An 18072-nucleotide genomic window follows, 5' to 3' on the forward strand; every position below is an offset into this window, starting at 1 on the left:
CGCGGTGTCTTGGAGGCTGTGGCCATGCTCATGTGGCTGCATGCACATGGTGCTAAGCCACTTGGTGCTTTAGGGGCATTTAATAAACGGTCCAATTTAGCTTATCTGCTGGACTAGAACTTGCCATGCTTTTCTCACCCAATTACAGGGCACACTCATCAGTAAGTGAGAAGGATGTGGTCTCTCAGGTAACTACAATTCAAAAGAGATGGTATTTATGAGAACATAGCAGGGCCTGTGAACCTGTGTGATACGAACAAGTGGTGACATCACAAGCAAGGGACACACAGCACACAGTGAAGCTTGTAGGCAGGTGAGGCTCGGAGCGCCACTGTGGACAGTCCCATCACAGTCAAAGGCAGAAGTTACCTGTCAGAAGCAGTCATTGGACCACTGATGACAAGCTACAGAGCCAGGGGATCACATTCAACAGATGCCCCCAAGACAAGAAAAGCGAAGGTACAATGTGTGGGGACACCCTCTGAGCTTCTAAGAAAGTGACTCGGTTAGGGTTACTGATGGGAAACTGGTAAATACATCAACAGTCAGGGCATCAGAAACACACTACCTGGGCCATAATTTTATGAAAATAGTTCATGCTTTACTAGTAATCAAAGCACAGAGAACTAAAACCACAGACCTTTAAAAAAGAATCACCTATCAGAGCAGCAAAGGTGGAAAACAATGAGAATACTTGCTTTTATGTAGACTTGGGAAAACGACTGGTGGGAATGCACAGTCTGGAAATAGTGGGGGAAGCCTTAAAAATCCAGTGGCCCCCTCACACACGAGGAGAGCTATTATTAAACAAAAGGGAAATAATATTTGTGAGGATGTGGAACCCCGAAGCCTTAGGCACTGCTGGTGGAAATATAAAATGGTACAGCTGCTGTAAAAATGGTGTTGGTTCCTCAAAAAGCTAAATGGAATTACCCTATGATCCAGCAATTCCAATGCTAGTTATGAGCCCAAAGGCACTGCAAGCAGAGACTCAGACGCCTGTACTTGAGTGTTCACAGCAGCATTATCCACAACAGTCAAAAGGTGAGAACAACCCAAATGTCCACTGACAGATGACTGGATAAGCAAAATGTATATGGAATTATTCATATGATGGAATTTTCAATCATAAAAAGGAATGAAATTCTGATACATGTCACAACATGGATTTATTTTGAAAACATTATAAGCAAGATATGCCAGACACAGAAGGACAAACACTGTGTGATTCTACTTATATGAGGGACTTATAATAGGCAAATTCATACTGAAAGAACAGTGTCCCCAGAGGCTGGGAAGGGGGGGGAAAGGGAAGTTAGTGTTTACTGGGTCTAGACTTTGGGGTGATGAAAATTCTTCACCACCCACCAGCTGTTTATTTGAAAAATGTCAAAGATATAGAAAAGCAGGAAAAATAGTATACTGAACACCTATTTCTCACCTAGAATCACCAATTCATACCATTTTGCTACTTCTGTGCAAACTCTCTACCACACCCATACACACGCGCACACACACACACTTTTTGGTTTTAGCTGAACCATTTGTGGTCAGGTTACCACAAACATACTGCCTAAGAATAAGAACAACTGGTCCTCTGCTCTCCTGCTTCTTGGTCCACAGGTAATCTCTAATCCAATTCTGAATTGCCCATTTATGGACACACTTTCAGGGAATTCTTTCCCAGGCCAACTATTTGCTTTGCAATTGCTTGCTGGACACCAGGTTGGTAGTGAAGAGCCCTGGGCCACAGGGGTTGGTCCCAGGATTTCTACAGTGGCTCTGCCAGCTGTGTTGTGACTGCTATCCACCATGCAGAAGATGAGTTACTCTTTTAAAAGTGGAAGAATCTGATTCAGCTATTCACCACCACCTGATATTATAGGGCAGCAAAGTACAGCTGGTGAAGGAATTTCTCATATCTACTGTTGAGGATCAGAATGGCTCCTGGCATAAATTCCCAGTATTACTCTGGTTGGAATCTACTCTTATTCTAAGTCCAGCACTTGAGAGAGAAAGTCTAGACTGCCTGTGTCCAACCACCCAAGCTGTAGGCTTCCTACCCAGGGAGGCTAGAGGTATGTTCAGAGCAGGCTGCTTACTTGCTGGTGTGCATGAATACCACCCAGCCCATCCTGGGTGAGGGCCAACTCTTGCCAGATTCTGGGCTTAGAAGCTGGGGCCACGGAGAACAAGGCCAAACTGGTGCCTGCACTTAGAGTTCACGTCCTCCTGGGAGATGCAGACCAGCCATCAGGCCGTCACTGCAGTGTGTGTTCAATGTCTGCAGCAAGTGGGACGGGAGCCACAGTACCCTAAAATCTAGCTTTGGGATGGAATACTGGAATTAGCGAGACCAGGCAGAGCCCTACAGGTTGAATTCACTAAAGAAAGTGGAAAAAAGGGGCAGGAGGTGGGAAACAAGCTTACATGCTAACACTGGGACAGAGGAAGAGAGGAATTTGAGAATGAAAAGGAAGTTGGGTCAGGCCAGAGCATACAGTGGACCTGAGAGTCCAAGGCGGCTCTCATGATAAGAAATGATCTCCCTGGAAAATAAAAATAGCCCATGATCCCTGCATCTGTCTGGCCCTGGGGTCATGACCCCAAATGCCTCAAGGGCCTGGCAGGTGACATGGAAGAGTTGCAGGGGCTACGCTGGCTTCCCAGCAGCATTCCTGGCTGTCCTATTCCAACTAGATATGCTGTCTGCATATTAAATAAACAAGCAGCATACAGTACTGTCCATCCCTCCCACAGCAAAGCTGCTCATGCCCTCCCAGGCTGGCAGGAAAGCCCTGGAGTTCATACTCCAGGTAATTACAGGACAGTCTCGAAATGCAAAAGAAAATTTGACCTCAGTTTTTCAGAGGTTCTAACCTGTGTCAACACTGTCTAAAAGGCTGCCTAGAATAGAGTAATGGGAAAATAGAAGGAACCCCCAGCCCCTGCACAAGCCTCCTGTATCCCTGAGCCTCTCTTCTACTAAGACAATTATCAGGTCACAATTGTGCATCCAGGGTAAACACGGCTGGGCCAAAGAGGAGGAAAAGAAAACCCACCTTCTGTTTTCATCTCTAAAAGCTAGAAAACTAGGCTCCCGCCTGTCAAACATGGTCACCCTCCCTTTGCTAGGTTCTGGTGCCTGCAGTCGGCCCTGGTGTATGGCTTAGACTGAGGATGAGCCGAATCTCCGTGAGGAAGAGAAGAGGCGACAGCTTGCAGAGTCACTTCCATGCCAGTATCTGGTCCTACAAAGTTTCTCTGCTGTTTAGAACCCCCAACAAGAGGAAATGAAAATACCAACAAACACAGGAAAGGTGCTCAACCTCTTTAGCCATCAGAGAAGTACAAATGACGCTCCTCAGAATAGCCACAATGAAAAAGACTGGCCACACCAGGGAACAAATGGAACCCTCTTTCATGCAGGGTGTGAGTGTCACTTGGTATAACCACTTTGGAAAACTGAGGCAGTAACTACCCAAGCTGCACAGAAGCAAATCCTCTGAGCCAGCAAATCCACCCAGAGGCATATAACCAAGAGAAACGTACACCAAGATTACGTATAAGAATGTTCACAGCAGCACTACCTGTAACTGTTCATCTGCAAAGGGATGAGTGAACTCTGGTCCACCCACACAATGGAATACTAGACAGCCACACAAAAGGATGAACTACAGCCACACACAACAATGCAATGAATCCCACAGACGTTAACAGTGAAAGAAACCAGACCAAAAAATGCTTGCTAAGTGATTCCATTTACATAAAAGTCTCAAATTAGCAAACGCATTTGTAATGGTCCAAGTCAGGAAGGTGGTGTGTCTCTGGAGAGGAAAGTGGTGGTGCTGACTGGGAGGGGGCCTGCAAGGGATGCTCATGCACGGGACCTCTGGGAAACTAGTAAGGTGCTATTTCTTGACCTGGCTGGGGGTTACCTGGGTGTGTTCACACTGGGATGATTCACTGAGCTTTATAGTTTATTGTATGTATGTAATATGTTATCCTTTAATTAAAACATTGTTATTTTGTAATCAAGGAGGCAGCATACCCCACCATCCAACTTAATTCCACTTCCATCACAAATGGCCACAAGCCCTTGATTTAACCTCTGTGTCTTTCTGAGGTTTCTGAGTATCCCCTTGCTCATATGTAAAATGGGGACATGAATGCCTGTCTTCACTGCAATGCTGTGGGGAGCAGAGGAAAAAGAGGCCGTGGAGTCTGGTGTGGTACCTGGACTGCAGCAGGAGCTCAGATCGAGGGAGCCACATCATCAGTATACTAACCAGCCTCCCCAAGTCACATTTCTACTTTTAGCTCCCAATTCCCTCTATAGGAGCCCCTGAGAGCTGAAGTAGAAGGCCATCCCTTAGCACTGCAAAGGTATTCTCTGAAATTTCCAAATGCAGAGACAAATTGCTTAAACCCTAAAGTATACAATTACTGGCCCAGCACTTTTTACAATAGGGCTGTTTGTGGAAACCAACAGTGGAAACTGAGGGTCCGACAAGCAGGAGGAAGCTTAGTCCCATGTTACGGGCAAGGACGTAAGAAGGCTGTTCCCAAACTCAGAGCAGCAAATTCACAATGGATGGTAGCACGTGGCGGAGCAGGGCCAACTCCTCCCTCCTCAGCACCTGAACCAACGGGTCACTGAGCCTCAGCACCACCTGAAGAACTGGGGAAAAACACCCACGCTAGGGTCCCACCTGAGACTGTGACTAGGAACAGGCCTGGGGTGAGGCTGACGCCTGTGTGTATTTAACCACTTTTATGAGTGTTTGTCCAAACTTGTCTGATTATTGCAAGGATCGTGGATGCTTATTAAAGATAAAATTCTCAGGTCTCTTCTTGGGGATTCCAATTCAGAAGGGACAAGATGTGACCAAGAATCTGCATTCTTAAGAGCTGCTCCAGGTAATTCTTTGGGCACGTTTAGCAAGACCCCAGACTAGAAGCTGCTGGTAGGTAAAACACCAGAGGGCTTAAATAAAAGAAAATGAAAACATTCACAAAATTCAAGCCCAGTGCAGCTGAGTGGGAAGGGACCCTGCTACCTTTGTCTATGTGGTAGAGGTAGGACTCCTGGCTCATGGCAGATAGGAGGTGCAGGACACAGGTGTAGATGTGGACTTTGTCATCACTACTATCCTCCCAGGTGTAGTCCTGGATCACGTTGAGGAGCTCTCGGACAAGAAATAGGACTCCATGTTCGGGATGATCCTAGTCGAAAACCAAAAAAGGATAAGTAATCCTTGATATGAAGGAGGAAAAAAACAATACACAACAAAACAAAAACATGGGTCCCTCCCTTTAGCAGCTGTAGAGAAATTTAAGTGCCAGCTACTTTACAAAGGCAAGCCCACTCATAAACCTGGTTAAACAAGGACAAATGACCAAATGTTCATCCCACAAATCAGCACGCTCCAGTCGGGGGACACAAGCTTTGAGAGCTTCTCTCTTTAGGTCTGAGGAATGAGAAGGCAAAGATACCTGTCAGCTTAATGGCCTGTTTCCAAAATTAAAATCTTATTCTTACATGCACAAGAGTAAAAAGCCCTCTTCCTCCAAGTACAACAGCAAGATTGCGGGTCTCACAGCAGATCGAATAGCAGAAGCCACCTACCTCGGGTGAGCCCCCATGATCACTGTCACCACCAAAGGCAAAGACTTTAAATATAGCCTCACTCTTTAGGGCATTCAGTGATATTAACAGCTAAATTGAGGATGTGCTCTTGGTAGAGGAGAACCCTGAGACAGCCATAGAGTTTGTAAGTGTTCCTCAGATGCTAAACTGAATCAAAAAAGAGAGAAGGACTCAAAAAAGTTGGCAGCTTCCATCAATTCCAAAGGCTACCTGCGATTATGCGGCTCCCCTCCCTTTACACTCTCCAAAGGCTTCTCCTCCTGCTGGAATACATGCCCTGCCCCTCCCTGCTGAGCCGCCCACACAGCTGGCCCTGCACTCACTCTAGCCACACCGTTATGGCTCCTGGGACCAGCAGGGCCACTCAGGGTGCTGCCAGCACACAGAAGGCACACTCAAACGGGTTAGATAAGGATGGCTTTGTGAGGGATTATTTATAAACTCGAGAAGAGTGAAGAGAACTACTGAGGAAAGGGAGGCACCCAGAGGCTGGCAACAGCAGGAAGCTGTTACCACTGTGGCTGCAAGCATGGGGTTGGGAGTGGCATGATTGGACCAGGCAAGACCTACAGCTGGAGCAGCCGCTGGGAGGAGCTGTGGCCTGGGGTGGAGGAACAAAGCCATGGTCAAATCACAGCCCAGTGGGTGTCGGGGAATGACCCCATGCCCTCGGCCAGCCCTCCAGTCCACTGCTGGGACATCCACTGGCTAAACGAGTTGGAAGCCAAAAGGAAGGAGGCCCAGGTGACACAATCCCCAGAGGCCAGCAGCCCTCACAGATTGGCATGCAAAGGCAGAGAGGATGCTATGGGGGGTAAAGTGGGGAGTGGGGTGGGGAGGCAGTTCACCTGCCAAGGATGTTGTGGCTTCCTGTTCACTCTGACTGGAATCTTCACCTCCAAGAGTTGGCTGGCCTGGCTCCTTGACCGTCTCTGGATCTCATCTTACATGTTAGTTCCTCAGCGAGGCCTTCCCTGATTGTCCATTTGGAATCCCCTCTCCCAGTCTCTCTGTATCACAGATCATCCTCATTTTTTCAGAACAGTTCTCACCATCTGAAGTGCTCTTATTGATTACTTCAGTTAACCAACCAGTAATCTCTGGGTTTATCTGTTTCTCTCTTTCATCCTAGCCTATAACCTCCAGGGGGACAGGTACTTCATCTGTCGTGTTTGCCAGTAAACTGCTGGGACTGCCCCCTCCACCACACTGCTGGTACGTGGGAGAACCAGGCTCGAGCCCTGGCAGTCTGGCTCCAGAGGCGACATTCCTCACTACAAGTATGCTATTTATATTGCCTCTCTGCAGATGAATTAGGCATGCCTCTGATTTTATGGAGCTGGCTAACTGGGGGAAGGTATATACATGTAGTCGGCTATTTTGAAGATAGGCACAGAGTACAAGAAGTGCTAGAACCACAGTGGGTGGGAATTAACAGCCACCCAATCCAATGTGGTGCATATACAGCAGAAATATTTTCAGTGGGTGAGAAGGAGGGTGGAGGCATATGAGATGTTTTGTACAGTTGCTAACATCTATGGAATGGCTGTTAATATACTGGCAAGAAAGACGACACATGATGCTCAGAAGCCTGGATGCCTCAAACTCTACACCTTAAAACTACCCCTGCCGTGCTCTGCCTTCCATTTACAGAGCCAATCTCAGCTGGCAACTTACTACTGCCTTCTTTGTTAACAGCTGTTTCTAACTAGGCTATTTTGTTCTGCTATGTGGATGTTCAAAATATATCTTAAAGGATCTGCCTTGGAAAGAGACAACAATCTGAACAGTTCCAGTGACATAATTTCAACATAAATGCTTAACTCTCATGGGAGCCCATTGAAGACCCTTTCACCAAGGTAAAAGTGGGGTAACGGAGACATAAAGGTCCACAGTTAGCCATTTCTGTGAGCTTTCACTCATAACTGAAAAGATGAGAGATTATTTCAACCCTCTGTTATCAGGAAAAAAAATTCCACATGATATCCATGCTTCAGTGGTTGTAACATTTTCTTTTAATTGTACTTTGATGGCTCAGTGCCAGTAACTGAAGCAAAGCAAACAGACTTTTCTTTTTAAAGATGAAAAAAAACATCCTGGATCAGTTGGCAGTGTGAGTGGGAAAGGTTCCCCCTGGTGTCCTGGCTACGGCTGCCTCCCGGACAGAGCAAATACTTCTGTGGTGGCTTCCACAGGGCACTTGAGAGAGACTAAAATTTCTCCCCCAGCTGCCTGGCTGGGGGCCTGGCCTCCGCTATTCACAATACCCCTTTCAGTTTCCAGTTCATGGGAATCCTTCTGTTAAATGTTTCTCCTTGGGAGAAGCAGGAATACCCCACAAATGACCAACTGCCCAGGGGGAGCTAAGGTGAGAGGCAGTAGAGAGAGTGCTGAGGACACACATCCCGGCTATCAATTCTGTCTTGGCCACTTACTTAGCTGGTGACCTTGGGTGAGTCACTTCACTGCTCTGGGTCATGGTCTCCTTTGGTGAAAGGGTATTAGCAGGCTTGTTTGGAGTGGATATTTGTGAACTGCTTGCAGGCTGGCTCATCGTAAGAGGTAACTAAATGTTGGTTAAATAAACAATAGTCCTTTAGAAAAGGAGCCAGAACATGGGAGAGCTGGGAGAAGAGCAGGAAAGGGAAGAAGGGCACTGGGTGGGGGGAGTGATGGGCGGGAGGGCAGGAGGCAGATCACCATGGAGATGGGAGGCTTCGGGAACCATCTTACTGTCTGTGGAGCTACCTGGCCCTGAAGGAAGGAGCCAGCCGTCGATCCCACCAGCATAAGCCCCTGATGTCCCTCAGCGTGCCCATGCACTAGTCACCACGGCCCTTTTCCTGTGCAGCCCCTCTCACCTCTAGGCCTTTACCCTTGCTGTCCCCTCCACCCAGAAAGCCTCTCCTTCCCCCTCTGTGCTCAGTTAACCACTAGTCTTCCTTTGGCTCTCAGCTCCAGGTGCACTTTCTCAGAGAACTTCCCTGACCTACTTCCCCTCAAACCTGAGGCATTCAGAGGGCCCTGGGCTTCTTTATGGCACTTTGCACAACTGTAGTTAAGTGTGTATTTGCTTGGTGTCTATCTACTGAGTGGGAAGACACATTTCTCTTGTTCATGCCTCAATTCCCAGACCAACAGTATTTGCAGAATAGACAGAATGAATGAAGCTTAATACCTGGATATCATTTATGCTTATCATTGGACCTTGCACAAGGATAAGAAGTAGAAAAGACACACACCTGCTGTGTCCTAGGTGACTAGTGCCAGAAAACTGAAGGTAATAATATTTGCACTGTTCACAAATTTCACCTGACTCAAAATCAGTTAACACTGAACTTGTCCAATCAGTTCTACTCTACTTGTCCTACCAAATGTCGACAGAAGAAATCTATTACAGGCAGGCCACAGGGACATGGCAGGCTCAGTTCCAGACCACTGCAATAATGCAAGTATCACAACAAAGTGAGTCAAGGGAACTTGTTGGTTTCCCAGTGCATACAAAAGTTATGTTTATCCTATACTGGAGTCTATTAAGTGTATGGTAGCAGTATGCCTAAAAGAATAATGTATAAACCTTAATTAAAAAATATTTTTTTGCTAAAAACTGCTAACCATCATCTGAGCTTTCAGCAAGTCATCCCTGATCATGGATCAACATAACAAATAGAATAGTAATGAAAAAAGTCTGAAATATTGAGGGAAATACCAAATTGTGTCACAGAGACACAAAGTGGCCAACTGCTGTAGGAAGAATTTGCTCAGTGCAGGGTTGCCACCTTCAATTTGTAAAAAATGCAGTACCTGTAAAGCGCAACAGCGAAGTGCCTATAGTTCAGTTACACAAAGAAGACTGTCCTGCAGTCCACTGAGAGGCTGACTGCGACTAACACCAAAGCAGAAGGCTTCAAAACGCTCCCAAAGGGGCACTGCTCGCTGAGGACAGAGGGCTGCCTGGGAGGATATTTACTTCTGCATTTATAAGGATGAATAAAGTGGGCTAGGTATTTTATTTGATCAAAAATGGTTTTCGGGGACCTGTCCCCTCCTGGCATGAGCCAGGAGCTCTATTCTCTCACTTTATCTCTAAATAAAAGCCTGTACCTTGCTCTCCTACCTTGAGTGTTTGTGAAGCTCATTCTTCAGCTTCGTGAACAAGAACCCCAGCATCATCTTTGGGGGCTCGTCTGGGATAACTTCGGAGATATATCCGAATTTCCTTATGTCAACTGCCTTACAGTAGGCTCTCATCAGATCTTTAACCATTGTCATTTAAGCCACAAAACTGCAAATAGTTAATAGAAATGGAACCTGGAATAGAAGTGCCCATCTTCCGAGGCCCTCTCAACTGACCACTGATGGAGACCTAGCTGCACCCCTTACTGTGCCCCCTCTCAGCATAAAGCAACCAGAGAGGTCATCCCCCTCTTTCCCTAGCAGCAGCTGGGGTCTCTATCTGTAGAGGGAGGAATGAGACAGGGACCGTGGATGTAGTCAGAGTAGGGTGAGGGCTTCCGGAGGGGGCAGGGCGGGGATATTTGCAGTCAGAGCAATGTAACTACATGCAAGGAAACCCCCCTACTAAAACTCTATGTTAAACATTAAGCTCTAGGATCATTCTTCAGTGAGATCAGTTAATGTTCCCCAGATAAAGAAGAGTAGCAATGTTTTATTATGCTAACCATTTATAATCATGTGTAAGATTCACTTTAGCATGCTAAAAGGCCCAGGCCTATGTGCTATCTTTTCTTCTTCAGATCTGATGAAGTGATTTTACAAACTGGGCAACTAATTTAGCAAATAAGCCCAGGCATAAACAACACAGTAAAAGGCAAGAAGGATTACACCTTAAAGATAAGATTGCATTTTAATGCCCAAGAAGTTAAGATGTTAAAAATTCTTGATGTTAAAAATTCTTAACTTACTCTTTAGCAAATAATACCTCGGCCCACCTTGGGGGGTTGAGCAGGTGGCCTTGTTTCATATGCCCCCAGACCAAGATGCTAGTATCTCAGAGAGAAATCATCAGAGGAAGTTGCTGGTGTTAAGTTAATTCTCAATATTCAGAGACCACTTAACAAGTCCATACCCCTAAGTTTTTTCATGTTCTTGAAAAATCCTCAACTGCCTATAAAACCCCCTAGACAACACACCACTATGGGCTCTCTTGTCCCCTCCTGGCATGAGCCAGGAGCTCTATTCTCTCACTTTATTTCTAAATAAAAGCCTGTACCTTGCTCTCCTAAAATAAAAAAAAAAAATGGTTTTCGTTTTTTTTTTGTATCATTAATCTACAATTACATGAGCAACATTATGTTTACTAGACTCCTCCCATCACCAAGTCCCCGCCACATACCCCATTAGTCACTGTCCATCAGCGTAATAAGATACTGTAGAATCACTACTTGTCTTCTCTGTGTTGTACAGCCCTCCTGTGCCACCCCCCGACATTATACATGCTAATCATAATGCCCCCTTTCTTCCCCCCACCGCCACTTATCCCTCCCTTCCCACCCATCGTCCCCAATCCCTTTCCCTTTGGTAACTGTTAGTCCATTCTTGGGTTCTGTGAGTCTGCTGCTGTTTTGCTCCTTCAGTTTTTTTCTTTGTTCTTATACTCCACAGATGAGTGAAATCATTTGATACTTGTCTTTCTCCACCTGGCTTATTTCACTGAGCATATACTCTCTAGCTCCATCCATGATGTTGCAAATGGTAGAATTTGTTTTGTTCTTATGGCTGAATAATATTCCATTGTGTATATGTACCACATCTTCTTTATCCATTCATCTACTGATGGACACTTAGGTTGCTTCCATTTCTTGGCTATTGTAATAGTGCTGCAATCAACATAGAGGTGCATATGTCTTTTTCAAACTGGGCTCCTGCATTCTTAGGGTAAATTCCTAGGAGTGGAATTCCTGGGTCAAATGGTATTTCTGTTTTTAGTTTTTTGAGGAACCTCCATATTGCTTTCCACAATGGTTGAACTAATTTACATTCCCACCAGCAGTGTAGGAGGATTCCCCTTTCTCCACAAACTCGCCAACATTTGTTGTTGTTTGTCTTTTGGATGGTGGGCTTACTTTTTTTTAACAAATAAAATGAATCAAAGCTTTTCAAACCCATCTTTTAAAAGCCTTGTACACTGTTAGTGGGAATGCAAAATGAGTGCAGCCACTATGAAAAGCAGTATGGAAGTTCCTAAAAAAATTAAAATCAGAATTACTATATGATCCAGCAATCCCACCTCTGGGTACTTATCCAAAAATAATTAAAATCAGCAACTCCAGGAGATATTACCAGCACTCCTATGTTCACTCAAGCACTATTCACAATGGCCAAGATGTGGAAACACCCTAAATACCTATGGAGATGAATGGATAAAGAAAAGGTGGTACACACACAATGGGACACCATCCAGCCTTACAAAAAGAAGGAAATGCTGTCATATACAACAACGTAGATGAACCGTGAGGACATTAAGTGAAATAAACCAGTCACAGAAAGACAAATACTGTATGATTCCACTTATATTAGGCATCTAAAATAGCCATGTTCATCATATCAAAGAGTGGAATAGTGGTTTCCCGGAGCAGAGAGAAGGAAAGTTACTAAAGCAGAGAGAGTTACTAATCGATGAGCTTAGAGTTTCAATTAAGCAAGATGGATTAGCTCTAGAGACCTGCTGTACAACACTGTGCCTAGTCAACAATACTGTATTATACACTTAAATAGATAGATCTCATACTAAATATCCTTACAACAATAAAGTTTTTTAAAGTGTGACATGAAAAGTAACAATGTGAACCAGGTCAAAGTGGGATATGGGATATGGGAGTCCTCTTCACATGATACCTACTTACAGCAGGCATGACTCACATGTGGCCCTCCTATGGCCTTGAGCTCACTTGGCCCTCAGCCTTGGCTATTCAGACTGAACATCTTCCAGCACCCACCAAGCCAGCCAGTAGTTACTGATGCTGCATCCCACAGGAGGGCTAGAGGGCTGTTAAGGCTCACCCACTGTGAGGCGATCATGCACACTGCAGATGCTTGAGGCTCAGATCACGCAGGACAGGCTCTGCACTAACGCAGATCTGGGTTCAAATTCCAGCTCTGCTGCTCATCAGCTGTGCACCACTGGGCAAGTTGCACAGCCTCTCCAGCTCTCGGTGTCCGCACAAGGCCACCTATTTTGTGGGGCATGTGAGAAGAGTCCTAGACATGGAATTTGACAAAGGGCTCCAATACAGTACAGGGCACCTAGTAAGAAGTCACACACTATAGCTGTTCTTCATTTCATTGTCTTTCCCAAAATCCCAGCTAAAGCATGTGCACTGTTACGAGGAACAAGAAAATATGCTAAGACCAGGGGACGGTCCCACGAGTGCCTAAGGGGCCAGGAAGGCAACAGCAAGAGGTCAGAGAACTGGGCAGAGTACACATGCCCCCCACCCCAGGATGTGCCAGCTGCTCCCAGACGGGGCAATGGCTAGGGTGGAGAATGCAGGTCCCACATGGCAGAACCTGATTTTTCAAGAGGAACCAAAAGTGTGGGATTTTCTGTGATCTACCAATTTTTAAACATAGGTATTCATTCCAAATGTTTTCCATCATTACGTGGCCAATAAGCATGTCTACACGCTGGATTCCACCCACTGGTCATCAACTTTGTAACCCCAGGGACAGAAAGTGCACAAAGCACTTTCTTCCATATTGATCATGTCATTCACCTTCACAGTGGCCCTGTGATGTGGGCACTTTGATGGCATTTTAGAAAGGCGACAACTGAAGCTCTTTATCAAACTTCCCCAAAGCCACAGGGCTATCAGGTCGTTTGGTCTGGACTGAACACAAGCATAGGTTTTTCATCAATAATTTTTAACATAAAGAACATCACCATCCCCTTCTGTAGCGCTTCCCATGTGCCAGTGTGCTGTTCCAACCATGCATGTACATTTGCTCACTTAAGCCTCACAACAATCCTGAGATGTAGGTACTATAATTTTCCCCATTTTACAGATGAGGAAACTGCAACCCAATAATGTCACACAATTGCTGAAATGGCGGAGCCGGAAGGAGGGGTGCTGGATCCTGCCTTAGGCATCTTGGTCACGATGCCTGAGCCCTTAATGACTAAGTGACACCCCTGGGACTGTCACTAAACCTCAGTATAGCCAGGGCACAGAATGAATGAAAAGTCCACTGAGAAATTCAAACGTCTAACTAGAAAACACACAGATACAGATAGAAGATGCCCACACTTTCAGGGCTAAGAATATATATAAAGCAGGTCAAAAACAGACATCACCTACAGTTCTTCTGGGGAAACGTACCGGAACTATTAATAAAGTAGAAAAGAAATTGCAGAGGAATTCCAGAAGGAATGATTCTGATGGACGCATCTTCCCATCAATATTAATCATCTTTGGAACTTCTGGAACAAGGCTTATGGCGGCTTTGAAAAAGGCATCAGCTGCAAGACAGAAGGAAAGTCTGTGTGTGAGAACACTGAACATTCAAGGTCTACTTTCTTCTCCATATACACAGCCTCAGGGCCAGTCCTGAGAGTTACCTGGAAGCCAGGCCTCACTGAGAGGCCCCAACATGGGGGGCAGTCCTAGAAGAAAACCGTAATTGAAACCTTTCTGAAAAGTCTGATTCACGTGGTACAACATTTGGTTGAAATGGCATTGCTGTTGCCTCCCATCTCTCCCGTATCTCTCCTTTCTTCTTTGAGCAATTCAGCTCAAAGAACCTCAGTCAAATTGGCTTTAGAATAATTATGTGAAGAAACCAAGTGGCAAAGTTTTACAGAGAGCCCAGAAATCACAGTCACCCAGGCTGAGGGTTCAACCTGGATTGGTTCCTTGACTCCTCCTACTCACCACCTGAGGAAAACATTGCCATCAGGCCCATGTCACAGACAGGAAATGGGGTGCAGAAGGTGAAGGCATTGGTCCTACAACAGTGTCTGCTGTGTGCAGGAGGTTCCAGCACTGGTGGTGGAGCCGGGGCTCAAACTCTGGTCTGCCTGGATCCACTCCAGTGCACCCCAGATTCATTAAAGAAACAACTTAAGTGTCCGGAGGAACATGCAGTGTGCATGCACACACACGCACACAGAGCTTTAGAAACTTGTGTCTAGGTGATAGTTTCAGTGACTTGTTGAGTTTACTGAACTGGGAAATGAAGGTATTTTTAAAATATGAAATAGTCCATAAAACCAGAAGACTTCAGGGGGAGACGGAGGAAGGAAAGGGAAGAAATGGGAGAATCCGGGGCAGAAGAGGAGGGATAGAGAGAAAAGATGGGAGCAACAGAAGGTCAGAGACTAGGAGGAAGGGTGGGGGAGAGGGGAGGACTGTAGGTGGGGGCTGAGATGGAGAGGGAGTGAGTTCTTTCTAGAATTGCCAAAGTATCAACCATGAGAAAAAGCCTCGAGGTCAGAACAGACAAAACACTGACCTGAGGAATCAAACTTTAAACTACCCAACAAGATCAAATGCTTGAATGGTCCAAATGTACTTCCGCTCTGGAACGACTTCTGGTGAAGCAAAGAGAACAGTACACTGGTATACAGCTTCCCAGATTAAAGCTGGAGCCCCATCCAGCTCACCAGAGGAGCAAATGCAACAAGAAATGCCTACCCTCCTGAGAACAAAGGCTTATGCTTAATGAGAAGAGCATGTGCCTGCAGCTGGAGAGTGCTGTTTTGCCTTCCCCTCCTTCTTCAAAGGAAAAAAAAAACACATTACAGAAAGACATTCTTCTCAGAGCTTTCTGCATGGAGTTACCTCTGCTCCAGAAGCTTCCTTCTCAGGCTGTCTCTCGAACTCTGAACACACCTAGGCAAAACTGTTAAGTGCCAGCTGTGAGCAGGCGCTCTCTAGGACACTGGGAAAAAAGTGGGGGCAAGATCTGATAATGTAAGTGTGGTGCTGAGACCAACCTCACCACACTACTTAACACCTACTTACTGGGAGCCTGCTTTGTGCTTTGGTCTACGGGACAGGAATCAGCTAACCTGGATCCTGTTGGGCAGAGAGAGATTACAGACAGGGGCTCTGGGAAGACACCTGATACTGGCTCTGGGCGATAAACCTCCAGAGTCAGAGGCTGCTGGGTCTTCTATCTTGGCTACAGAAAGTAGTAAAGGCCACTGATCATGAGAACCATAGAAAACTCCTAGGCTCTGTAATGCATATTCTTAGTCCTCACGCAGTACTATGGGGAAGGTACAAGTATTTCCATGCCCAGATAAGGAAATGAGATAAAGAAGTGAGTGGCCTGGTTAAAAGACAGTAAAGACTGAGTTGAGTAGAATTTAAAGGCCATCTCCCGCACTGAGCAAGACAATCGGATTTGTGTTTTTAAGGAGAAATACAGGTTTGGAAATCATGTATCTGTTAAGCTTATATCCATATATATAAAGAACTCCCACAACTCAACCACAAAATAATCCGATTTAAAAATGGGCAAGGGACTTTAACAGACATTTCTCCAAAAAAATACATAAATGGCCAACAAGCACATGAAAAGATGCTCAGCATCACTAATCATTAGAGAAAAGCAAGTCAAAACCAAAATGAGGTAACATCTACACCCATAGGAGGCCACTAGGGTAAAAAACCAAAACAGTTTATAACAAGTATTAGCAAAGACAGAGAGAAATCAGAATCCTTGTGCACTGCTGATGGGCATCTAATGTGGTACAGCTGATATGGAAACTGGTTTGGTGGGTTCTCAGAAAGTTAAACAAAGATTTACCATCTGACACAGTAATTCCACTTGTGGATGTATTACCCCAAAGAAATGAAAGCAGGGACACAGATACTTGTCCATGAGTGTTCACGGCACATTATTCACAAGAGCCAAAAGGTGGGAACATCCAGGCAAAAGCAGCAAAATGTGGTCTATCCATACAACATTCACGGAATAAATATCATTCAGTCTTAAAAAGGAAGGAAATTTGGACACAGGCTACAACATGGATGAGCTCTAAAAACATGATAAGTGAAATAGGTCAGACAAAGGATAAATGCTATATGGTTCCACTTACATGCGGTAAAGTAGTCGAATTCAGAGAGAGGGAAAGTGGACCAGAGAGGGGGGAATAGAGAGCTATTGTTTAATGGGTCAGAGGTGCAGATAGTGGGGGACAGTTGCATGGCTTTGTGAATGCACCTAAAGCCACTGAGTTGTCCACTTAAAAATCGTTATAATGATCCACTCATGATAAAAACCTCAACAAAATGGGTATAGAGAGCAAGTACCTCAATATAATTAAAGCCATATATGACAAACCCACAGCCAACATCATACTTAACAGCGAGAAGCTGAAAGCTTTTCCTCTAAGATCAGGAACAAGAAAAGGATGTGCACTCTCCCCACTTTTATTCAACATAGTACTGGAGGTCCTTGCCACTGCAATCAGACAACACAAAGAAGTAAAAGGCATCCAACTGATAATAAGGAAGAAGTCAAACTATCACTATTTGCAGATGATATGATACTGTACATAAAAAACCCTAAAGAATTCACTCCCAAACTACTAGAACTAATATCTGAATTCAGCAAAGTTGCAGGATACAGAATTAATACACAGAAATCTGTTGCATTCCTATATACTAATGATGAACTAGAAGAAAGAGAAATCAGGAAAACAATTTCATTCACTACTGCATCAAAAAGAATAAAATACCTGGGAATAAACCTAACCAAGGAGGCGAAAGACCTATACCCTGAAACTACAAGAAACTCATGAGAGAAATTAAAGAAGACCCCAATAAATGGAAATACATCCTGTGCTCATGGATAGGAAGAATTAATATTGTCAAAATGGCCATTCTGCATAAAGCAATGTACAGATTCAATGCAATCCCTATCAAAATACCAACAGCATTCTTCAATGAACTGGAACAAATAGTTCTAAAATTCATATGGAACCACAAAAGAACCTGAATAGCCAAAGCAATCCTGAGGAGGAAGAAAAAAGCAGGGGGGAATCTCACTTCCCAACTTCAAGCTCTACTACAAAGCCACAGTAATCAAGACAATTTGGTACTGGCACAAGAACAGACCCATAGACCAATGGAACAGAATAGAGAGTCAAAATATTAACCCAAGCAATATATGGTCAATTAATATACAATAAAGGAACCATGGACATACAATGGGGAAATGACAGCCTCTTCAACAGCTGGTGTTGGCAAAACTGGACAGCTACATGTAAGAGAATGAAACTGGATTACTGTCTAACTCCATATACAAAAGTAAACTCAAAATGGATCAAAATCCTGAAAGTAAGTCATGAAACCATAAACTCCTAGAGGAAAATATAGGCAAACTCTCTTGAATATAAACATGAGCAATTTCTTCATGAACATATTTCCACGGGCAACGGAAACAAAAGCGAA

The 18072-nt window shown here is 44.9% G+C and overlaps 1 protein-coding gene and 1 long non-coding RNA gene across 12 annotated transcripts in view; one reads left to right on the plus strand and one right to left on the minus strand.

Moving 5' to 3' along the window:
- The window catches only part of VPS35L (VPS35 endosomal protein sorting factor like), a 133811-nt gene that overhangs the window by 7839 nt on the left and 107900 nt on the right, over window positions 1–18072 (minus strand). For 7 of the 11 annotated variants that reach the window (XM_073215497.1, XM_036992104.2, XM_036992108.2 and 4 more), the window contains 2 exons: window positions 13990–14129; window positions 5061–5226 (listed from right to left, as the gene is read on the minus strand). The exons of 1 other annotated variant lie outside the window; for it this stretch is intronic. In XM_073215497.1, the coding sequence (XP_073071598.1) occupies window positions 5061–5226; window positions 13990–14129 (306 nt within the window). The remainder of the gene's footprint in view (window positions 1–5060; window positions 5227–13989; window positions 14130–18072) is intronic. 3 more of the 11 variants (XR_012122294.1, XR_012122295.1, XM_036992110.2) reach the window with 2 other exon arrangements.
- Window positions 329–18072, plus strand: part of LOC118967246 (uncharacterized) — a 47839-nt gene continuing 30095 nt past the window's right edge. Inside the window, exon 1 of the long non-coding RNA XR_012122299.1 lies at window positions 329–459. This is a non-coding gene — a long non-coding RNA (uncharacterized lncRNA). The remainder of the gene's footprint in view (window positions 460–18072) is intronic.

Source organism: Manis javanica, chromosome 10, assembly GCF_040802235.1.
Source record: "Manis javanica isolate MJ-LG chromosome 10, MJ_LKY, whole genome shotgun sequence".
Lineage (NCBI taxonomy): Eukaryota > Metazoa > Chordata > Mammalia > Pholidota > Manidae > Manis > Manis javanica.